This window comes from Neofelis nebulosa, chromosome 15 (genome assembly GCF_028018385.1).
Source record: "Neofelis nebulosa isolate mNeoNeb1 chromosome 15, mNeoNeb1.pri, whole genome shotgun sequence".
In the NCBI taxonomy this organism is placed as follows: Eukaryota; Metazoa; Chordata; class Mammalia; order Carnivora; family Felidae; genus Neofelis; species Neofelis nebulosa.
This window is the reverse complement of record NC_080796.1, coordinates 68,700,505-68,724,843: the sequence shown is the minus strand read 5'-3', so window position 1 is coordinate 68,724,843 and position 24,339 is coordinate 68,700,505. Positions and strand designations below refer to the sequence as shown.

The 24,339-nt window shown below is 44.5% G+C and overlaps 1 protein-coding gene and 1 long non-coding RNA gene across 2 annotated transcripts in view; both read right to left on the bottom strand.

Moving 5' to 3' along the window:
- Nucleotides 1–6,465: 6,465 nt before the first annotated feature.
- Nucleotides 6,466–24,339, bottom strand: part of RGS5 (regulator of G protein signaling 5) — a 51,654-nt gene continuing 33,780 nt past the window's right edge. The window contains exons 4-5 of the mRNA XM_058699975.1: nucleotides 14,523–14,689; nucleotides 6,466–11,846 (exon numbers count right to left, since the gene is read on the bottom strand). Coding sequence (XP_058555958.1) covers nucleotides 11,685–11,846; nucleotides 14,523–14,689 — 329 coding nt within the window. The 3' untranslated portion in view covers nucleotides 6,466–11,684. The remainder of the gene's footprint in view (nucleotides 11,847–14,522; nucleotides 14,690–24,339) is intronic.
- LOC131495233 (uncharacterized) lies at nucleotides 15,411–24,316 on the bottom strand. The gene is made up of 2 exons (XR_009253844.1): nucleotides 18,870–24,316; nucleotides 15,411–15,529 (listed from the first exon to the last, which is right to left on the bottom strand). It is a non-coding gene; the product is annotated as an uncharacterized LOC131495233 (long non-coding RNA).

Sequence of the window (24,339 nt, the reverse complement as noted above, 5' to 3'; positions counted from 1 at the left end):
GTGAAGGAGAAAATCTGGGCCTCCTTTGGGGTAAGACGACCTGGACTGAAGTTAAAGGGAGAAGAAAGAAAATCAAGGGAGGGAAGGAAAAGGAAGACACAAATCCGTAGCCACCTTGCATCCTCTCTTGGCCCCTTTCTGGCTGCGTGGCCTTGAGCTCATCACTGAATGTCTCTGAGTGTTAGTTCCTCATAAGACCAAATGGAGCAGGGTACCTCCTGGCTCAGTCGGTTAAGCCTCCGATTCCCAATTTCTGCTCAGGTCATGATCTCACAGTTTCGTGGGTTCGAGTCCTGCATCAGGCTCCGTGCAGAGTCCGCTTGGGATTCTCTCTCTCTCCCTCTCTTTCTCTCTCTCTCTCTCCCTCTCTCTCTCTCTCTCTGCCCCTCCCATTCATTCACTCATACACTCTCTCTTTCTCTCAAAATAAATAAACTTTAAAAAGAAGAAGCAATGGGGAAGAAATTCTTGCATCATAAAATTACGAAAATTACGTGTGTATCTGCCAAAAATAGAAACAAATTATATTTGGAGTAAGAAGGAAGCTATATTATAAAAATTAGAAAGAAGTAGCAGAAGAGTTACAAGATAGCGAAGAAGAAGAATTAAAAAAAAATATTTAAGGAATAAATCCAGACATAAATGGTATAATTTAATCCCAAAATAGGATAGTGAGACACCAGAGACAGAATAGGTACAAAGATTCTGAGGGGAAAGAGATCAGAAGTGAGAAGCTAATGTAATCACACACGTGGAAACGAATTGAAAGTTTAAAGGAAACTTACAGATGGGAGAAGTCGCCAAAGCAATTGAACCAGACGCAGGACGAGCCAGTATCAGGCCCTCCCTGTGGACACGAAAGTATACAACCTCAGATACCAGTCAAGGATCGCAGGTTGGGGGAAAGGCCACAGAGGACCCAGCTAGCCGTGGTCAAACACCTTTTTCAACAAAGAAACCAGGCAGAGGCTTTGTAAATAGGCCAGACCACAGACTGAAGGAAAACCCTGCATCCTTCTCGTCTTCTCAGATAAGCTGTGACTTTATGAGGGTTAACGAAGAAACGAATTTTAAAAGAAAGATCACATTTCCCTGCACATAGATACACATTCCTCCGTGAATCTTCAATAAAGAGCCCACAGGCATTATTCAAGGTCATTTGCTCTTTGACCAAGCCTGACAAGATGCTTCAGTGTCGAGTTTGTTAACAGATACTGCAGTCTGGAATTAAAAAAAGGACCTCCAGGGACCAAAGCCGGAAGACCCATATCCTAGGCTCAGCTCTGCTGATGTTAACGGTGTGACCTTGACACGTCCTTTATATCTCATGAGGCTCAGACTTATCATATGTGAAGTGAATGTTTTAATCCTACCTACTTGGACCACCTCATGGGGTTATGAGGACATTCAGGTGAAATAAGGTAAGAAAAAGCTATACAAACATGAGTTAGTATTAGGTCATCGAGAAGACTGTGGTACTAAAGAAACCAGAATAGCTCAAGTAGATATTTGGTAGACCAGTTAACTGAACCTGATTCTGTGTCACTTGGCTATAGTCTAGACTCTCAGGACATAAGGACACCAAGGAATGAAAAGGGGCCCAAGCCTTTCTCCGTATCACAGTTCGAAACTGGCTGGGGAAAGGGCAAGGGGTAGAAATGAGGACATACTATCATCTCGCTGTCTCTCTTGGTGATACGGAAGGAAATGCCTACTTTCTCTAATCATGCTCCTGATGATTCACATCAGCAAGATATAACGGGAAACAAATTGACCTGAATGAGGATCTGAGATTTTATTTTACAGGTTACAAAGTCATTTCATACATATGATTTCATTTACTCCTCATTGAGCCTCTGTTGGAAAATCTAGGTAGCCCCATTTTTGTAGGTGGGCGCACAGAGGCTCCGGGAATTATTCACACTGCTCAAGATGGACTAGGGGAAGAACCAAAAGCCTACAGCTCAAATTTTGTGACTCTAAGCCACACGTACTGAACCGACTGGAGAGAAATGATGATTGTAACTAGAAAAGCCATTTTTTTCCCCCAGCTCTAAAGCCTAATATTATCTACACATGATTTTCTGAAGTCTGCACTTACAGTTCAAAGGGACATTGATTTAGTTTTTACCAAAATATGCCATCTGTATCTTTGGAATCTCTTATAACCCTGTTTCCTGTTGAGGAGCTAAGATCTGAATAAATGCTTTCATTTGGATTTCAAATGCCTTTATCGTCATGATGCAGACACTTTATAGATAGCTGATAAATAAAATAGAAGGCCCCTCACACAAGCTAAAAATATACCCTCTTTTTCTTCTTTTATCTATTCTTAGTAATTCTAGAAGGACAGAGCTGGGAAGATTTGTCAAGATAAGAGACATACAATCCCCAAATGCCATTAAACCTTTTTACAGGAATAAAGTGCAGTTTCAAAGGGGTAAGATTAGACCCCAGTACCTTCCTATCTCCGAAGGTGAGGCAGAAATTACAGTAAATGGTATTAAGATGGAAAGTCACAAGAGCTATCTGCCATAAAATAATCAAGAATAACTCTTTTTTTCCACCATTTTTTAAATGGTTAGCAAGATGGGGATGTGCAGGGATAAAGAACATGAGAGGTGCGTGACCTCCTTGTACAGAAAAGGAAGAAAGCCACAGAGCAAAGAAGTTCAGTGGATGGCTACCTTGATGAAGGTAGGGTAGGTGGCCACCTGCCTGGAGGGGTCTGAGGTAGGCGAGGTCCCACCAGCCTCCTGTCTGCCGTGGTGCCAGTCTGCCCCCCTTTCCGACTTGGCAGTTATCATATTGGACAGCAAAAGTTTTGGGATGTGGGAGGGAGATTGTTTCCTGCCACAAGAATTTAAATCTCCAGTTAACTCACCCTAACCCTGGGCCTACCCTAGGAACTTGGGAGAAGAGGGGTGTCTGGAAGTTTTCACGTCCAGACTTTTTCAGAAGTTACAGTAACAGAACTTTTTGCTTTTCCAACACTCTTTAAAGAAGAGAAGTCCCTAAGTCTTCCACACAATCATCTTATCCAATTGGTAGGGACGCGTCTTTAGTGGAAGCACGCCAGATCAGAGGAATGTCACCCCCCTTTAGTTAAGTGGGATCTGATGGGTATGAAGAAAGCCTCCCTGGGGAAGATGATGTCTGTGCTCTAATTCTTGAATGCGTAGGTGTTAGCTAGGTGAGATAGAGTGGGTATTGTAAGAGGGATTGCCTCGCTGAGGTCTAGAGCATGAGACAGCACGGTGCTCTTGGAGTTCTGCAAGATGGTGTGAAAGGCTGGTTCAGAGACCTTTATGTATTAGGCTGAGGATCTAGGATGCCAGCCTCTAGGGCAGTGGCAGTCAAAATCTTAGAGTTCAAACAAACTTCTAAGATTAAGAGTAATTTTTGAGGGCATCCCATATAAGAGTAGTGGTTATGTTATTATCTGTCAATTAATTAATTAGTTATTTTTTTAAAGTGTATTTATTTATTTTGAGAGGGGTGGGGAGCACGCATGAGCTGGGGAGGGGCAGAAAGAGAGGGAGAGAGAGAATCCCAAGCTGGCTCTACGTTGTCAGCGCAGAACCCAACGCGGGGCTCAATCCCACAAAACCGTGAGATTAGGACCTGAGCTGAAATCAAGAGTCGGACGCTTAACTGACTTAAATTTGTTAATGTCGAATATTGGAAATGACAAGCTGATAGACATCTAGGGATGCTTTAAGTGAGATTTGTACTTTGCCTTTCAAGACTCGAGTATTGAAATAATACATAGAAATATGAGATGTAAATCAATGGATGGTGAAGGGTGCACATAAGTCTTTACAAGCTCTACTCTTGGGCCAGGCGTTCTGGGAGGCCGAAGAGCATGAAAGGCCATTGAAAGGTCTTAAACAGAGAAATAACACGACCAGATAAATCCTAAGAGGAGTGATGTGATCAGATAAGCTGTGTTCTCCCTTGACGTTAAAGCTGTTAAAGATTTTGTGTGTTATTCCTCATAGGAGAATTCGCATTTAAGGGAGATCACTCAAAGGATGGACAAAGCTCAACAAAATGGAATAAACGCTAAATGGTAGTTGAGATCTATAGCATGATGACCTTGCCAGTTCTTCAAATCCAGGTAAAGAGTAAAACAATACATAATAGCTGCTAGAATATTTGGATAAAAGACTGTTTTGCGTTCATAAATCTTGGCTTATTACCTCGAGCTGTCAGGGAATGGGGCCATGTAGAACATGGAGGGTTGGGCAGATTTCAAAAAATAAGATTATAAAAGATAGATCTCTTCCCTCAATCAAAACACTCTTTCCCTCTGGCTGTGTTCAGGAAGGTTTTGAGAAATTGTTAATGTGTCTCACCCCATTGGATTCATTCACATTAGCATTGAATAGCTGGTAACTTTCTAAGAGGGCATTTTGCCTTTTGATGAGCACTTTGTTAACCCAAAAGGACATTTGATTGAGAAAATTATTATAGAGATAGAGGAAAGGTGGATATTTTTGAAAAGCACAGCTTTTCTGGGCCAGCCCTACCTTCTCATTTCTCTAGTGTCTTACGGTTCTTTGATTTCAACTTTAAGAACACTAACTCTTATAGATATGTGAAGGAGGCATACCATGAATTTCACTCCATAGGAAAAATACCCCAGACTGGGAATCAGCCTATCTGTAAGATGCATGCTATTTATCCAGATGTGTAACTTCGGGCAAACCATTTCACCTCCATGGGCCTCAATTTCCTCATCTTTAAAATGAAGATCGGGAAGCACAATTTCTTAGGATGGCAGGGCAGTTTTTCGTGTGTGACAGCTGGACTGGACTGATCACCCAGGGCAATCCGACTTCCTTAGGCAAGTGGACGCCCCCTTTGCTCTCAAGGGTTGTCTCCCAGCTGCTGGCATCTTAGCTGAAGAAGAACTTTGCAGGGTGGGGAAGACCACACTTTCCTGAACATAAGACGGCATTTGTAATGTCTATTCCAAGGCTGACATTTCCTGAATCTGGATTCTTCCTTCGTCATTCTCTGCTCATTCTCAGCAGAATTGTTGGAGAAACGCAAGTAGATATAAAAGTGATGGCTTTAGCTGCTAAATGAAAAGTGGTCAAAATAAATATTCACTTATAAGAAATAAGGGAACATCAATGAGCCCTGGCTACCGAAGATTAAGCAATGGCGGCCTCCTCATAAGCTTTGCTTTCTAATAACATTTTCGTCCACAGTTTTTAACAAGTTATAACATTGAGAGGGTAGGACTTGACCACAAAATGGAAAAGCCTGGAAACTGGACCAGGAATTCACCCGATGAGACTCATTCAAATGAAAAGTGCACGGAGGCATTGGGAAGCTATCTGAGAAGGTGTAAAGTAAGATTTGGAAAGTGGTTTATGAGCAAAATGGTTTTCAAGATACTACTGATTTAAAAATGCAAAAGTAGCAAAATGTGCTTGAGAGCTCATATAGCTTGGAGAACTTGGCTTATCTCACTGACAGATAAGAGCATGGACTCGCACTTGGGCAGTATTGGTATAGTCTGTTCTACTCAAGTAAGAACTAGTAACCTAATGCTGTGAGGGATCGCACGTGGTTCCTTTGGTCTAGTAGAACAAACAGGAGCCTGAGAGGCAGTCACTCTGACCTCTAAGTCTGTTCTGCCACTAATTCATAGTGATCTTGAGAACATCACTTCTTCTCCACGGGGAAAACGTATCAATGGTCTTTCCTCTAGTAACACTTCTTGATGGAAACTCCCAGAAACGCATCCCAGATAATTAAAGAGGAGATTAGGTGGTAATGCAATGCCTCGGGGCCATTGCATCTACAGTAAATGGAGTTAGGCTTCGTGGGGACTTGGAAGGAGACTGAGGAAACTGTCAGAGACCAGGACAGACATTCTCTTCGGTTTCTCTCCCAATCCCTCTCATTCCCACACACACGGACTCTCATCATTGTCTCTCCCTGCAAATCTTCTCCCGTTTATGCTTCTTTCTGTACGCAAACTTTCCCCATTTCCCCAGTCCCCATCCCTCTAGTTGATTAATTTCAGCCCATTACCTACACCATCCGAACACCAAGTCTAAGGTCATAGAATTGAGCTGCTTGCAAAGGCACCGGGATCTCAGCTCTTTCACGAGTGCAAGGGGAGAAAGGAATGATGATACTCACCCCAAACTGCAGGATCCAAACGGTATCATGGGCTTCGTTCTAACAGTGAACAGCAAGGTCAAGAAGTTGTCATTCGAATGCAAGGGAAAGTGGTCAACGGAGTGCATGGGGCTGGGTCACTTTGTATCTCCCTTTCTGAGTTTTGCTGGCAGGCTATATTAGAATCGATACTTGTTTGGATAAGGATCATCCCAATGGAAGGAGTACTCACCTGGTGTCAGGAGGATAGTGAACAAAGAAGCCTATCTTAAGGGGCAGGTTCACAGCAAACGTACGCAGGAGTCAAGAAGGACTCACAGGAGGTTGTGATACAGATATATGTTTAATAAAATGTATGTGATCATGGTTACAGACACATATTGGGTGCTTTATTTATCAAGAAATGTGAGTCGCATAGTACACAACATATTGCATACAAACTCAGAAGATAAACACAACCGTTTCTACATGAAAAACCTATGGGATAAATGCTGACAGATGCATTTCCAGCCTTTCATTTCTCCTCCTCTCTGTCTCATCCTGGAGATGAGTTGTAAGCTCCTGCAATTTTTAAAAATTCAGTTCTCCCATGCCCTGATACTATATGATATATATATATAACTTTTGGCAAAAAAATGATCCAGATAATGTCCCTCCATTGGAAAATTTCTCAGCATATCCCTTTGCTCACACATTTCCTTAGACAGGAAATTAAATGCTTTTAACGTATCGGTTATTACACGTTTGTGGTTACACTCACCTATTTTAAATGTTTCCTCTTACGGCGGGGGGGTGGGGAGAGAAGAAGGGAAGGTATAGGTGTGAGGTGGGGAGGGAAAATACCTCAGGAGACAGCTAGTACCTGGCAAGAGGCTTCTTAAACCGGATATGAAAAAGTTTGATGCGTATCTTCTCTACTAGAAAAATCAGATAAGAAGATTATTATTATTATTCAGCTGTGAGGTGAGGATAATATTCCAAAGATTTTTTTCCCCCCTTCACTTTCTGCTCTGAGTCTCCATTCAAAGCTGCAAATGTCCCCTCAGTTGGAAGAATCTTTTCAGTTCCAGGATGGCTCATTGAGGCTGGGGAAAGCCTTTCTTTGGGTAGCGATTACTCTGGTCTACCAGATGCCCCATTTGCTTGAAAGTATGTTTGACACAAGCAGCAGTTCGACCTCCTCCAAGAAAACCGTTAGGTACGTACTTGTCTCATAGAATGAGGAGACCAGAAAACCAGAGAAGTGTAATGACGATCCAGTCGGGCTGTAGTGAAGACCTCACGTCTGGAACCTACAGAGAGTTGCCTGGCTCTTGGGTTTAGACGTTTGGATGTTAGAAACCCAGTTCTCTACTCTCTGCTCCCTGGCGCAGGTGAGCCAAGTGGGGACAGCAGATCCGCCATATTGATTCTTCCCTCTAATCAAGACTGCCTCGGATTTTATTTTATTATTTTAAAATTTCTTTTAATATTTATTTATTTTTGAGAAAGAGAGAGAGAGAGAGAGAGCACGCGAGTATGAGCGGGGGAGGGGCAGAGAGAGAGAGGGAGACACAGAATCTGATGCGGGGCTCAAACCCACAAACCATGAGATCATGACCTGAGTCCGAGTAGGAAACTCAACCGACTGAGCCACCCAGGCGCCCCGTGAGACTCCCTAGGATTTTAAGAGGAAGTTTCTCATTGAGCTGCACTGTGAGTCAAGAAATGCCTTTCCGCAAATCGTGTTGATGACAGAAAGAAATGGTTTGGTTTTGGTCAAGAGGAGCTATTCTTAAATGTTTCCTAGGAAATGGATTAACTTTATAGGCCTGGGCACTTATCTGCTTCACCGGCCCTCTGTCCTCTCTCCCTTTTCTCCTGCCCTTTATCTCCCAGACTTGCTAAATTCCCAGGAAACAGGAAATGTTTGGATTGCTGGAGGGAATGATTTCAGGGATAAAAAAAACCTTTTCCCTGAAATAGAGAATTTCCTTTTAAACACTTTTTATTATCTAATCTGTGATGGGACAGATGACAAAGCCCTGGCGGAGAATTATTGTTGGTGGATCGGTTGATCTGCTGATGCTCAAGGTTTTATGGAAACTTCCAAACATTCCAAACACTTGTTATTCTTTGGGAGGCAATTGGTAACGCCATCCCACCCAAAGGGAGTAGAGAGAGAGCACACAGCAACCCAGCAAAGCTACATATTTGTAGAGGATAAAAATAAAAACAGTTCCTTTCACCAATTTTTTCTCATTAGGCACGAAAAACTGAAATCTACGGAGAGGAGAGCAGAGAGCTCATTCGCTAGAGAACTTGAGTCCCGCCCTCCCCCACCCTCCCTGGGTGTGGGGGGCGAGGCACAGAACATTTCCATACAATTGATGCTATTGCTGTGAAAGCACAGTGATTGAAATGTCTCAGTTCTGCATTTCAGAAGGTCTAGCCAGGAGAAGGAAAGGGTGTGTGTGTGTGTGTGTGTGTGTGTGTGTGTAGGGGGTCGCTTGCGTGAACAAGTACTGCTTTGGTAGATAAACACAGCCTCCTAATTTCCTCTAGAATCAACAGTCTATGTCTTTATTCTGGTCCGGTTGGGACCGTAATCTGACACCAAGCCCAAACTGTATCAAACCCAGGCAGAGAAAGTTAGGTTGCGGGCTATTCCCTGGCCTCATCTTAGGTTTCCTTCAAGAAGGAGAGGCGTAGCTGCCTCTTCGCATTGACCACAATTTGGTTCCGCTACCTCTGTACATCCCAGATCACTTACAACTGTAGCTACATTTTCACAAGGGAGGGAGAACCGAAGCACCACAGGACTCCTGCATTAAGTTTCACGCTTTCCCAGCAATTTACTCAAGAAAAAGTGGGGAGGAGGGGGGAGGAGGGGGAGGCAGTGAGACACAGACATTACACAGGTTTTTATTTTCCTGGAAGGATCATCCCAGTTTTTCTAAGTTCCCAGAATTAAACGAATTTTATTTTCTTTGTGTTACCATGGAAACTTCCAGTAACACTGTGGAGTTTTTTAAAATTTTCTTTTGTCTAAGTTTAAAAACACTTTTCAAAGGTTTCAAAGAACTTTTTTAGGGCAATTTTGATATGTTTGCTTTTCTCATTTGGGGCTGTGATACTTGCTTTCCTTTTAATTTTTTCATTTCATATGTTAGAATAGTTTCTATTGTGTGTGTATACTACTTTAAATTTAAAATAGTATATACAGATGTCTCTATTACAGGTCATTGTTTGGCTGGGAAGCATTCATTTTTATTTTCCTTCACAGCCCTGCCCTCATGGTGCTTTTCCTGCCCTCTGCCTCCTGAGTTCAGCCTATGAAAAGGTGAAGGCCTCCCTTTTACCGTCCACAGACAAGTCCTCCCCACCGCCAGAGGGCGTGCAGTTTGTGAATCCAGTTGATCTGGGTCTGTGCAACATCAACCATCTGGGTGAGCTCTGTAACATCTAGTAAATTCTCTGAGCGTTTGCAACCACTTGGCTCTTTCAAATAATGCGAATCAAAAATTTTGAATTTTTAATTCAACGAACATTTTTCTGAAAAATGTTTTGGCATTCAAGGACAGCAACTCCCCTAGATCCTTGCGTTCTTACCATTTCTAGCTGCATGAGAAACTCAAGGGCTGGAGATTTTATGCTAATCTGGACAGTGTAGACGGATGCTGAGGAAGGCAGTACCAGGAATTTTTGACCTGAGTCGCCTGTCACTTCTACACAAACGCACATGGCAGGGATGTCTCCATGCTCACGGTGAGAGCTGTCGACTGCTTATGACAAGCTTCTTTGCAGTGAGCAATGTCTACACCTGTGAGTGCACTCTTACCACACTGGCAACTGTTGACCGCGGACCCACTTAGTCCAGCCCACTTTCAGAATGTGAAATAAATAGCAAGTATTCAGAAGTGCATATGGTATCCTTTGAAACAGCAAAATTAGAGAAAAGCCAACAAAAACAGCCAGTGTTTGCCTGAAGGATATGGTAACGATATTCTCAGGAAGTAATTGAATAAACAGGCTACAAACATGGAAAACTAGGAGTGTGTGGAAGAGAAAGGGAAATAAAAGGAGTAAATACGAGACTAAATGTAATCTTCTCCTTAAACACTTCAGAATTTTATTAATCCTTAACAAGTTCTTTTCAAATTAACTCAATATCCTCCTCCTGGTTAGCTTCAAATATAGTTTAGCTTGATTCTCCTTATTACTAAATTATGTAAATCATTACTTAAATCTACTAGAGATAAGAAAAAAAAATCTAGTGAGACTTATAATAACGAAAGACGGAATTAAAAGTTTAAAACTGCTAAAAAATACCACGGCCTATCGATCAGCTGTGTGCGAGGCACGTTAGGATATAAATGTGCACTTTGAAGACGAGTACAACCCACTAACATGGGCAGCAAAACAGGGCAGGGAGAGATGGAGTTGGTAAAAAATCACATTGTTTCGCAAAATGTGGGGTCCTTCGGAATGCTATCTCAGAAAGCCTCCACAGTCGAATTAATTTTTCTACAGATAATTTGTTCTTTTGAAGATAATCGCCATTCCCTAAACAAACAGATGGCATCATAGGGTAATTAGCCATTTGTAGGCCTGACAAAGTTTTCCCATTTTAGTGGATAGCTCTCCTGATGTGGCGCTAAGAGAAATCGCGCTGGACGGCATCTGTTGTATTTCACGTGAGTGGAGTTGCAAAGTTTGGAATTTTATACTCACAGGGACTTAAAATAATTTGAAAATGGAAACTTTGGGCCTACGTACTTAGATGCGTATATATATATATATATATATATACACATTTATTAAATACTCCATTGTCAGGTTGTTGATTTAATACAACATTTGGTAACTTGGTGGGGGGTATGAGAGAGGTACAAGGAAAGAACCAATATGGATTGTGTTCAGCTTGACTTTGTATACACATAACATATTTATGGTTATATCTCTGGCTAGTGATCTCCAGCCAATGCAAAGAGGCTCTGAAGGGAAGATTGATATTTTAAATAATGTATTTGCTTAGCAATCAAATAATGGCTGCCTCATAAAATTCTTACCACCTTTTAGTAACCAAGGTCAGAAATGGAGAGATAATTCCCCCTGGGTCAGAATGAAAACAACAAATGAAATCAATGGATCTCATTTGAAATCGGTCTTTCCACATCCACATTCTTTTTCCGTACCAATCTGGGTGGATAGAGATCCATTACCTAAACCGAATGGACCCACATTCTACGGTATCATATTCTTTTCTTATGTCTCCTTGCCGTAAGCAGAATTTTCCTGCGACTGTGATTAGCGTTGACAACAACATCCTTAAGAATGGGGCAGGAAGAAGAAAATGGGAGAGGAAGGCATTCAGACACTAGATAAACATCCAAAATAATGTGCACAGAAAGAGTCAACAACGCCACCCGGGATTTTCCCCTGTTTGGGTATCTTCGAACGAAGCAGCTATGGGAAGCTAATGTAGATTAGATTGCTGGAGAATGCAGGGTTATTACAGAGGAAATAACTCACTGGATGATCCACACAGCCTGACTAAATTACTACTTGATTAATTCCTGATAAAACTCAGAGCGCACAAAGCGAGGCAGTGAATCCTTTTCCATCAGGGCATAGATTCTTTTCTGGGCCACATCGAAGCTGCTCGGGGACGGTTCCACCAGGTTCTTCGTTGTGATGTCCTTTGTGAAGTGATCGATATTCACCTGCGGGCCGAGAAACAAGGTCACGAGTCAGCCCAGGTGGCAGGATTTGATGTGGGGGGGGGTTGGGGGGGTGGGGAGGGACAGGAATTGGTCACCAATAAATTCATGAGGGGAAGAGGCTCCTAAGAAGTGAGAAGAAATGTCATTTCTGTTTTATAGGCAGTGGGGTGAAGCAAGAGATACTCTAAAAAATGCACGAGTCGGATTAAGATCCAAATAACGCACGTGTCGGAATTCCACCGGCAGCCACCGTGCTTACCGCTTTTAATCCTCACAAGAACCCCAAGAACATGTGTAGGCAAAGCCTAAGTGGCTTTCTCCAGGGCACCGAGCTAAGGCGTGCATATGAGTCAGAGACTCAGAGTTTGAATCCGCGTGTCCTGACACCTCATCCCTCAACCTTCCTTCGGCCGCGTGTGCTTTCACGCCTGATGGAGACAGGGAAGAGGAGAAGGGAATTCCGACCCGGATCCAGAAGCTTTTTTCACGGATCTGGAAGAGCGAGGAAATGGGGTCTTTCCCGGAACAAACCAGGCAACAGTGTTTTTGACAGACAAGTGATAAGAATAGCGGCTAGTGTTCATCGGGCGCTTTGTCTACACAGGCTCTTTGCCGGGAACGTTAGTTTTCCGGGCTCTGGGTCGAGGCTCCCATTGGACCTCGCCGCTCTGAGCAGGATGCCATGCCCAGCTTACGACCGAGGGGCAGAATGCGAGGGATTCGCTCCAGGTCACGAGTGGGACAGAGAAGATGAAAAGGCCAGGCAGTGTCGCCCTTCACTACTAGACTGCAGCCTTGGAAGGCGTCGCGGCTTGATGTCCTGCGTGCAGTTAGCGACACATCGCACAAGTCCCCGGGGGACACCGTTCGTATTAGGGGCCAGGTGGATGGTCCCCCGGATCGTGCAGGGCACAGACCTGCACGGGCCTGCCTGAGTGTGACTTGAGAGGATTCGCTGCTCATCATCTCGTGGGCTTTAAGGACCCTTAAGCTATCTGGCTGTAAAAGAGAAAGAAACAGAATCCAAATTGGCCAGTGGTTCTGAACTGGAACATCCCAAAACGTCCTAGATCGCTCCTGGGCTGCTGGAGGTCCTCGGCACTGGAAAAGCTCTCTGCGCTCAGAGGATGCGGGTATGGCTGCAGGCAGAGTCAGGGACAAAAGCCTGGCGGAGAGCGCCAGGCCACGATGGGCCGGACAGCGGGCGTGAGCTGGGCTCCAAGCTCCAAGACAAAAGGAGTTGAGACTGTGGTAAGATTTTCCATGGTGAGAGGGGCCGGAGTGCTTTCTGCAGGAGGAAACGATGCAGCACAGCCTCAGAGCTGAGGTCCAGGGCCTGGCTCTGCATGTGGGGACCCCAGCCCGGTGAGGTCAAGTTACATGCCCGCTAACGCTCAGGAGGGACAGGATGGAGGCGACACAGTAATGTAGACCTCTCTGTTCCCAGGCTTTTCTTCTTCTTTTTTTTAATTAAAAAAATGTTTACTTATTTTGACAGAGGGAGTGCGATCAGGAGAGGGGCAGAGAGAGAGAGAGAGAGAGAGAGACAATCCCAAGCAGGCTCTACACTGTGAGCGGGGAGCCCGATGCGGAGCTCGAACCCACGAACTGTGAGATCATGACCGGAGTCAAAATTGAGTGTCTGATTTTTTTTTTTTTTTTTAGTGTTTATTTGTATTCAGAGAGAGAGAGAGAGAGAATGAGCAGGGGAGTGGCAAAGAGAGAGGGAGACACAGAACCCGCAGCAGGCTCCAGGCTCTGAGCTGTCAGCACAGAGCCTAACACCAGGGCTCGAACTCCCAAACTGCGAGATCATGACCTGAGCCGAAGTCAGAGGCTTAACTGACTGGGACACCCAGGCGCCCCTCCTTTTATTCTTCTTGTCACACTAATGCAATGCTTCTTCCTCTCTCACCGTGAATATATACTGAGCTAGGTAGGCAACCCTACACAGAATGGTTGAATTTCAAAAAAGTATAAAACGCTCTCCCAATCTTAATGTTTAAAAGAAGGGATGCCTTTACTTCTCTCTAACACATTGTATCCAGCAGCGTGCAGCCTCTACTGGTTTTATTACTTTTTTGTGAGCAGGCCCCCTCTAATGAATCGTTCTGATACACATTCACATGTTTGCTGAGCCAGGAAAATATTATCACAGTAACCAGGTATGATCACCTGATGATCGGCAATGTCCACATCATCCACGCATTCAACTATGCGTGGCCATTTCTCTTTTTAAAATCTTAGTGCCAGGGATGCCTGTGTGGCTCAGTCGGCTAAGCGTCCGACTCTTGGTTTTGGCTCACGTCCTGATCTCACAGTTCCTGGGATGGAGCCCCGAGTCGGGCTCTGCGCTGACAGCACGGAGCCTGCTTGGAATTCTCTCTCTCCCTTTCTCTCTGCCCCTCCCCTTCCCCCCCCCCCCACCAAATAAATAAACATTTAAGCATGCTCTAGGTACACACACACATACACGTACGTGAGATGTTTACAGCAAAGGGTACCGAGGATGGGAGAACCTGTCCGAAGTCACACGTGGAGGAAAGCCTGGGATCCATTCGCCTCACAAATGTTTGCTGACCACCGCCGATGAGCCCGGGGCAGGGTTCCCACCCTCCCTGACGTGTAGCTCAGCCCACGGTGACCACCCTCACTCACCTACCCATCAAGACCTACCTCTTTAGGAGCCTCCGTTTGGATGAATTCTTCATAAATTTTCTTCGCCTTCTCGGCCATCTTGGCAGGGGACTTGATCTTCTTGTAGTCCTCACAAGCCAGCCAGAACTCGAGGTTTTCCTCACTGAATTCAGACTTCAGGAAACTTTTGAAGCTGGCAAGCCCATCTAGCGAGGGGAAAGTTTGGTTGGATGGATAAATACATGCGTCCTTCATATTATCCATACATTTTTTAGAAGTTTATCCAAAATAGATTGTAAATGTATTATAAATCTGCCTCCTTGCTTACCAACACTGTATCCTGCTGTATCGCCTGGATTTATTTACTACATATTTCTGTCACTCATGTAAGAACCTTACACGTATTAACTCTCATTTACTCCCCTTATGAACCATGAGGCAGGTGCTATTCATGTCCTATTTTTACAAAATGAAATGAGAGAGATCAAGGGGCGCCTGGGTGGCTCAGTCGGTTGAGCATCCGACTTTGGCTCGGGTCGTGGTCTCACGCTCATGAGTTCGAGCCCCTGGTTGGGCTCTGTGCTGACGGCTCAGAGCCTGGAGCCTGCTTCGGAGTCTGTGTCTGCCTCTCTCTCTGCCCGTCTCCCACCCACACACACAAGATTAAATAAACATTTAAAAAATGAAAAAAAAAATAAAAGAGAGATCAAGTAACTCGCTCTTAGGTAACCAGCTGGTAGGTGGCAGAGGCAGGATTCAAATCCAGGAACCTGCATTTGGTGACAAAGGTTTACCTGTAAGACCATCTAGGAATATTAAGAACACTAACGCCACTCTGGATACTCTTCAGTCACCAAAAGGAAAAAGATACATTTGGAACCTGATTTGGCACTGTAATACTGACGTTGATTATCGTGTGCATGACAATTCTTTCTTTTTTTTTTCTATCGATGATTTTTGGGCCGTTATTAGACTCCAGGCAGTACGATAAGTCACAACGGTAAGTAAAGCTGTCAAGGTTCCTGCCCTAATGGAGCTTCCAGATTCTGGGGGAAGTAGGAAGAAAAGGAAGAAACACAAGAAACATTGACACACAAAAAAGGAAAAACCATATGAAAGATAGTAACGGAGTAACAGGAGGGACTTAACTTTATTTTAAGTTGGCGGAAAGCCCCATGAGAAAGGGACGTTCTGTTTGAGACCTGAAGACAGGCAGGAAGGGACTGAATGAAGTTACCACCCGCGGAGGAGTTACTATGCCTGTCAATCATACGTCAGTGGTTTTTTTTTTTTTTTTTCATTGTATTTATTTTTGAGGGGGGCGGGGGCAGAGGGAAAGAGAGAGAGAGAATCCTAATCAGATTCCACACTCAGTGCAGAGCCCGATGCAGGGCTCGATCCCATGACCCTGAGGATTGTGACCTGAGCTGAAATCAAGAGTCAACGCTCAACCTCCTGAGCCACCAAGGTGCCCCAATACGTCAGTTTTTTAAAACACGTTAGCTTTTTTTTTTTTTTTTTAATTTTTTTTTTCAACGTTTTTTATTTATTTTTGGGACAGAGAGAGACAGAGCATGAACGGGGGAGGGGCAGAGAGAGAGGGAGACACAGAATCGGAAACAGGCTCCAGGCTCCGAGCCATCAGCCCAGAGCCTGACGCGGGGCTCGAACTCACGGACCGCGAGATCGTGACCTGGCTGAAGTCGGACGCTTAACCGACTGCGCCACCCAGGCGCCCCAAAACACTTTAGCTTTAATATAATTACAACTACTGTGTTTTCGGTGTGCTGTTGCTCATGTGGACTCCAGCTTGTTTCAAAATATGTATCCATCCATGTAATATATATGCATATATTTGTCTGTTACAAATGTGTATATGAGAAGCTCTTAGGCCTGATGCTGTGTTTCTTTTTCCTCCCTACCCTCCATAGGGGGTGATATGTGGGAATTCACTGATTTCATAGAACACGCACCCAGCACCGGTGCCGATTAAACCAGGATACGTAGTAGTCTTTTTTTTTTTTTTTTCAATTTACCTTCAATACATTTTTATTGTCTGCACACCCCTTACCATCCCCTGAAGCCACATTCAATTTTAAAGAAACAGAATGGTTAGGTGATAAGTAACTTGGATTAGAGTCATCAGCAATTTCTGGATGCAAACAAAAACACTTTGCATTTTAGTCCCCTCTTTTTTTTAGGTGAAATACTTCACCTAAGATTTTTTTTTTTGTAATTTATTTACTTATTCTGAGACAGAGAGAGAGAAAGAGAGAACATGAGCAGGGGAGGGGAAAAGAGAGAGGGGGAAAGAGAATCCCAAGCAGGCTCCACACCGTCAGCGCGGAGCCCGACACGAGGCTCGAACTCCCGAACCGGGAGATCATGACATGAGCCAAAACCAAGAGTTGGATGCTTAAGCGACTGAGCCACCCAGGTGCCCTAGACTTTTTCCTTTTTTATCGATCGACATCTAAAAATAAGCTGGGAGCAATGGTAGGCATGATGAACAATTTGCTCTGGAAACTTCGCTAGGAGAGTTACTGTAAAGCCATTTGGTAACACATATCTAGATAAAATCAGGTGTGTTTTCCTTCTCTCCCTTTCCATATTTTGCACTCTATTTCTAGCACCATTTGTTATAATTTAGTGACACAGGAGTCACGATATATGCTGAAAGAAGAAATAAAGCCTAGATCTCTCTCTCTCTGTCATAGTTAAAGTTTTCACTGTTTCTTAAACAAAAGGTGCCAGGTAGCCTCTGTTGAAATGGAAAAACGCCCAGGACTTTCTAGGGGCCGGGAAATGATAGCAGGAGTGAAGTCTTACGAACACCCGTGCAAGACTTTGGAGGAAACTATAACTTCACAGAATTAAGTCTGTGGCCATCGTATTCTCATCAGGCCCCTGTCCCCACAACCTGTCGGTCTCTGTGAATCACCCATTCCAAGTCTTTATAAAAGGTACAGATAAAATCCCAGTCCTCCCAAGCGTTGGTATTTATGACCTGAGGACGCACGCCAGGACTCCAGAACAATATTAACATTTACCAGGCATCGGGGGGGGGGGGGGGGGGGGGGCTGAGCTCGGAAAATAACTTTCCCGTGAAGTCAGTCCATTTCCTGGGCACTGGTTTATCACTCTCACTGAATTCTACAACACTATTTCAGGGCTTCTCATCAATGCGCACACTTTGATCAGAGACTCATAACCGGCTTTAAACTCACTCCATCGTCCGGGGAGATGCTTAAAGCTAGTCTTTCTCTCACCTGGCTTTTGAGAATTCTCTGGATGGCCCCTTAGTAGGACCCTCAGATCACTCCCCAGATACCTTCTCCTCCTTCGCCTCTGGTTTTCCAGTGGGCCATTCCTTGACTCTCTGTTCAATTCCCATCAGCCCCGAGGAAGCCCTCTTGGGTCAGAGCCAAAGAGACTCCAGGAGAAACGTGTCTAGTCTTCAAGGAACGCACACATCATCTCTGGCCCACACCACTGCCCTTGCACTCCACACCCACCGCACGGGGCCCTCGCCACACATCCCTGAGGAATCCCTGCGTCCTCCCCTGCTGAGCCTGCACAGAACCCCAGGATACTTCTCAACACACCTCTTCGGGCATCCCCTACTAGGAAGCAGTTGAAACCTCCCGATCGCCGCTCTTGTGGGAACCGTCTAGGTTTTGACCCACATTACAGCCCCAGAGCTGGCCCCTAAGGAATGGTGTCACTTTTGACATCTAAGCAAAAGAACGTAGCAGCCCTACCAAAGGACGAAATGAAGCCAGTTCTAAAACCACTTGGAAAATAAAAGGAGTGTGAGACAAATCCAAGTCAGCTGGGTGTATAAAGGAAAACTATTAAGGGCGAGAGACGCCTGGGTGGCTCAGTTGGTTAAGCGTCCGACTTCAGCTCAGGTCAGGGTCTTACGGTTTGGGGGTTTGAACCCCATGTTGGGCTCTGTGCTGACAGCTCAGAGCCTGGAGCCTGCTTTGGATTCTGTGGCTCCCTCTCTGCCCTTCCCCCACTCATGCTCTGTCTCTCTGTCTCTCAAAAATAAATAAATATTAAAAAAATATTAAAGGGGGGAGATGAGAATAAATCTCCCCTCCTGGAGGAAAAATGGTGGAATGTCATGAGTGGATAGGTGACAGGTGTCATCACATAGCTTGCCGGTTCCGAGCACGGGCTCTGGAGTCAAGGTGCCCTCGGATGGGTCCTGTTTCACCACATCACCACTCAGAAATGTCACTATTCGGTAACTGGGGCAAGTGACCCACCCTCTCTGAGCCTCAACTGCCTCCTCTGTTACACGGATATAATCATGGAACCCACGTGAACCCACGTGATAAGGTTGTCCTAAGGACTCAGCAATTCACGTCAAGCTCTTACCTGGTGTCGAACATAATGAGAGCTCAGGAAGTACTGTCTTTCATCATTTTTATTCATGCCTAATTTAAAATCAGTGTTTGCCATCATTCAAAAGCCAGCTCCCAGGTTGCCTCAGACGGGAGGTACACTGCCCTGTACTTGCTCTTGAAGATTTTTGGATGGTGATGGGAGAAGAGCTTTCTTCATCCTTTTGTTGTTGCTGTTCCCTGACATGCCTGTCTTCTCCAGGAGGCTGTTCAGGCTTCGCGCTCAAGGTCTGAGTTTCACGTACCTTCGCCTCTCCTTCCCGCCCACCTCACATCTGTGCCTCACATCGAATAGACAGACGCTGAGCCAAATAAGACCCACTAAGGGACGCCTTTCCTCCCACATCGCAGAGCCGAAGGACGGAGAGCTAAAAGAAAAATAAATCTACCACGGTAGTCTTTTATTTCATGAGCACGTTACCTCACCTCACTTTCCTTTTCTGAAAAGTAGAGATTGTTATCGTATCGAAGCCCTAAAATTATTACGCTCCTTAAGTAAAGCACTACATGGAAAGCGCGTTGGGCAGCGCCCGACACGTGAACAAACAGTACAAGTAACCTATTGCTGATACTATTATTATTACTGCTTTGAAGGAATTTGTGGCTGCCAGTGAGTCAGAGGAGGGCATAGATGAGCCAGACAAAAAAGGAGGGAGAATATTGGAAACCAAAGAGAGAGAAGCAGGAGGAGAAGGCAAAGATAGGGAAAAGAGACACACAGAGAGAGAAGGCTAGATCTGGGCTGTTCCATTCCCCAAGGACGAGTCCAAATCTCAAGGGTGTCTCAGGAAGTGCTCTGACCTTTTGGAGCTCCTGGGAAAAAAAGAATTCGCATATAAACTTTCCCGCTGCTACTGGATTGTGTTTCATTCTTCCTTGGCTCTTTTTTAAAAGAATTTTTTTAATGTGTGTTTTTTATTTTTGAGAGAGAGAGAGAGACAGAGTATGAGAGGGGCAGAGAGAGAGAGGGAGACGCAGAATCCAAAGCAGGGTCCAGGCTCTGAGCTGACAGCACAGACACAGGGCTCGAACTCACGAGCCGCGAGATCACGACCTGAGCCGAAGTCAAGGCTTAACCAACTGAGCCACCCAGGCGCCCCCTTCCTTGGCTCTTAAAGACAGTCAGGTGGAGGAATTTAATGTCACGGTCTTTTTTTTAAATTTCAAGTTTATTTATTTTCAGAGAGAGAGAGAGAGAGAGATAAAAGAGTGAGCAGAGGAGGGACAGAGAGAGAGAGAGAGAGAGAGAGAGAGAGAGAATCCCAAGCAGGCTCTGCACTGTCAGCATGGAGCCCGATGCAGAGCTCGAACGCATGAACCGTGAGATCACAACCTGAGCCGAAACCAAGAATCAGACGCTTAACGGACTGAGCCACCCAGGCGCCCCTAATGTCACTGTTTTATTTAAACTTCCGCGTGCAATCCGTGTTTGTGTTTAATGAGCAGCACACTGGTCATTTGTCCCATAGACCTAATGAATACAGGTGTCATCACCTGCAGAATTGAACACAAAACAGGTAAGAAATTGACATACTGTCAAAACAGAGTTAAATACACTGGAGGCTTAAAAATGATTTCTTAAATGAGGAAAAGCAAGAGAAAGCTTGTTAGTTGGGAAAGATTGAATAGGACCTTAACTGTCTAATTTTTAAGAGGTTAGGTACCAATTGACTTCATTTCTGCTCAAGAAAAATGTGGATTTAAGGAATACTGGGGAACTATATCAACTGTGAGGCAACCTCCTGCATGAGCAGAACAGAATGCCAAATGTTCTCTGTAAATCAATGAAGATGCCACTCCTCGAGGTGAAATGGTTTAGTTTATCCAATCAAACATGCAAGCAGAGATTGTGGCATTTCAAACGCATAGATTTCTCAAACGTATCTTTCTTGGTTACCTATTTTGCATCATTCACAGCTAATGTTAGCTATTTCTGATCCCAGACCATGAGTTTTAGCAGATTCAAATAACATTTCCTGAGAGCTGAGTTGCTAAAGTTTGGCTTAAAGTTATTCACGAGGCACAACAGCGGGTGTTCGGGAGAATAGGTCAAATGTCTCTTCAGGTTTCTGGTGCCTGGTGTTCTGTTAGTCCTTCTCTGGGGAGAACGAGACAGCGAGAAGTGGAGAGCAGGGACAACATGGCAAGAGGGACACACAGAGCAAAAAGGGGAGTCATAGAGAGAAGCCGGGGGAGAGGGTGGAATGGAAAAATAAAGAGGAAGAGAGAGACACGGAGAGTAAGGGCAGAGGAATAAACTTCGAGAGAGAGGCAGTCTTATTTACTAATGGCACCCCCCCCCCCTTTTAGGGCATGGGTCTCCACTCTTTCTGCGAGATCTCTATATTCATACCAGAACCTCTCTTTTTCACCTGAGCTTCTTTGAATATAAAGAAAGACCCTTTCAAAGGAAGAATTTTGACCTGAATGGTTATCAAGTGCTTTTCCATTTATCACTAGGGGAAATTAATTTCCCCAGTCTTCAAATGTTAATTCCTAGGGCGCCTGGGTGGCTCAGTTGGTTGAGCCTCCGACTCTTGGTTTCGGCTCTGGTCATGATCTCAGGGTTGTGGGATCGAGCCCCGAGATGGGCTCTGCACTAAGCATGGAGCCTGCTCAAGCTTCTTTCTCTCTCTCCCCCTGCCCCCCTCCCCTGCTCGCTCTCTCTCTCTCTCTCACACACACACATTAAAAAACCGAAAAAACAGAAGTGACAAAACACATTTAAAGAAAAAAGTTAATGATTTAGGAGGATAATTACGTAGAACTTAAGGTTATACGTACACACGTATACACAGATACATACTGTGTAACACATCTATATGCATATGTAATTTTGAAACGTATATAATTAAATGAAATGTGAATATTATATATACATGTTTACACAACACTGACGTGAATGTATATTTTCTCTACTGAGAAGTAGCAAATATTACTGTGTGAGTCTCAGGCCTCAAGCTGAAAGGCTTCAGACCCTCAACAAATGCTAAGGTGTTAACACTGATTGCCTCTGATTTAACTTCTGCCCCTATCTTTCTTATACCAAATAGCTCCCCGTCCCTAAAAGCCTGAAATACATGAACACGTGCCCCTAAGGATTAGCGGGACTGAAAAGGATTGGATTTGGGCACACAAATATATATCCTTCTCGTTCATGGTTTTGTAAACATGAAAATAAGTCTTCTAATTCTCAGGTTTCTTGACCCTAGCAATAAGTGCCTGGACCCAGGGTACTTAGTATTCTTAATGTAACAATATATCATCTGTCTGGTTGCAACTGGCCCCAAAACCATTGTGTAAGACAATAAATAAGTCAATTGAGAAACATAAATATTTTTCTCTTAATCAACCTCGTGGAATTTCTGGATCCAAGAAGCAAAATGAATGAACTCATTCACCCGTTAGGTCAAGAAACATTTACTGAACACTTTATATGTGTCAGGGCATGGTATTCTGTTTAGCCGAAGAGATAAAAAGAGAATCAAAGTGGATAAGATTAAGAAAGTTACAAAGAGGTAATGATTCTACATCAGGTAAGCAGAAGCTTGCCCTACTCAAAACAAGACATAATTTTTTTTAGGTTTATTTATTTACTTTGAGAGAGAGAGTGCGCGCATGTGCGAGTGGGGAAGGGGCAGAGGGAGAAGGAGAGAGAGAATCCCCAGCAGGGCCCCACTGTCAGTGCAGAGCCCCATGCGGGGCTCGAATCCATGAAACGTGAGAGCGTGACCTGAGCCAAAACGAAGAGTCAGAAGCTTAGCCAACTGAGCCATAAAAAATTTTCATATACGATTCAACATATGGCCTTTGTTATCTATGCTGTGCTTATTAATAATGATGCACCTGCAAGAAGCATTTTTTAAATCCTTATTTTTGCAAAGCATCCAACAGTTTCATATGCCATTCTTGGGGCAAAGATGAAGAAATACAGGTTGGATACCTTAAATTGAATCATATTCTCAAAACGAACTATTCCACAAATACTTATTCTCCCCATATCGTGCACTTCTTATTGGGAAGTTGTTCAGATCAAAAGGCTAAGCCTTGGCTGTCCCTGAGTTTATAATCTATCATCGGAGGGAGACAGCGGTGAAGAAGTACTCGGTAGGTAGTATCAAGCAGCAGAAAAGATGTGCAGACAGGTTCTCTGGAAGCTCAGAGGGAGGATAAATCATTCTGGATGGCCAAGGAAGACTAGGCAGTCAGCATTCAGATCTGCTTTCATAGGAGAGGAAGTATTTCAACAGACAGAGATGGGAATACAAAGTATTCCGGCCACAGGGATTACATGTAGAAATCCCATAAGGGGGGGAAGAAGACCTCAGTTTGACTGCAGACCAGCCATCTTGTTATCATGGGGAACCTTAACCTTGATACCGCAGGCCTTGAGGATCAGTAAGGATTTGGATTAGGGGAGAGGCAAGCAGTGCTCTGTTGGTATTAGCGTGGGAACGGGTTCTTGCTGGTGCTTCTGTCGTGTCTTGAAGGAAGGCAAGCACCAGAAGAGGAAACCAAGGCTGGGGGAGATAACAATGCATGTCAGGCCACCAGAGCCGTCAATAGCAGCTTGGACTAGGACGTACCTACCTGATCTTGGTTCCTAATCCACTGTTCTTCATGCTGTTGTAACCAGTCCTTACCAAGCCATGATGAGGCTAAGCTGGAAAAGGCAGTGTCTCTCTTTTACTGATGAAAATATTGAGGGGTGCCTGGGCGGCTCCGTCGGTTAAGGGTCCAACTTTGGCTCAGGTCATGATCTCATGGTTCGTGGGTTCGAGCCCCGCGTCGGGCTGTGCTGACAGCTCGGAGCCTGGAGCCTGCTTCCGATTCTGTGTCTCCCTCTCTCTCTGCCCCTCCCCCCACTCGTGCTCTGTCTGTGTCTCTCAAAAATAAATAAACGTTTAAAAAACTTTTAAAAATATTGAGAAACACACAGGTCAAGCCACTTGCTCTGGCTCATAAGAATAAGTAGGATAGATGGGAAAATAATCTGCGATCATGAGTCCACAAGCAACTTTCTTTTCACATTCTCTCACAGTACAGTAGAACTTTGTCTTCTTGTGATCTGGGTAACCACACTCCCTGGGCATCCTTCCCTTGTTGAGTCCACACAGAAAAATTGAAGCGGGCACCTGGGTGGCTCTGTTGGTTAGGCATCTGACATTGGCTCAGGTCATGATCTCTCAGTACGTGGGTTCGAGCCCCACATCGGGCTCTGTGCTGACAGCTCAGAGCCTGGAGCCTGCTTCGGATTCTTTCTCTCCCTCTGTCTCCCTCTGTCTCTGCCCCAGCTCGTGCTCTCTCTCTCTCTCTTTCTCTCAAGAATAAACACAATAAATAAATAAAAGAAAAAACGAAAAATTGAAGAAGTGTCAAAATTGGAGAAGGACACCGGCAACACAAAGGCGATTTTTGCCTCTGTTCCCTCTCCTGACCTTTGA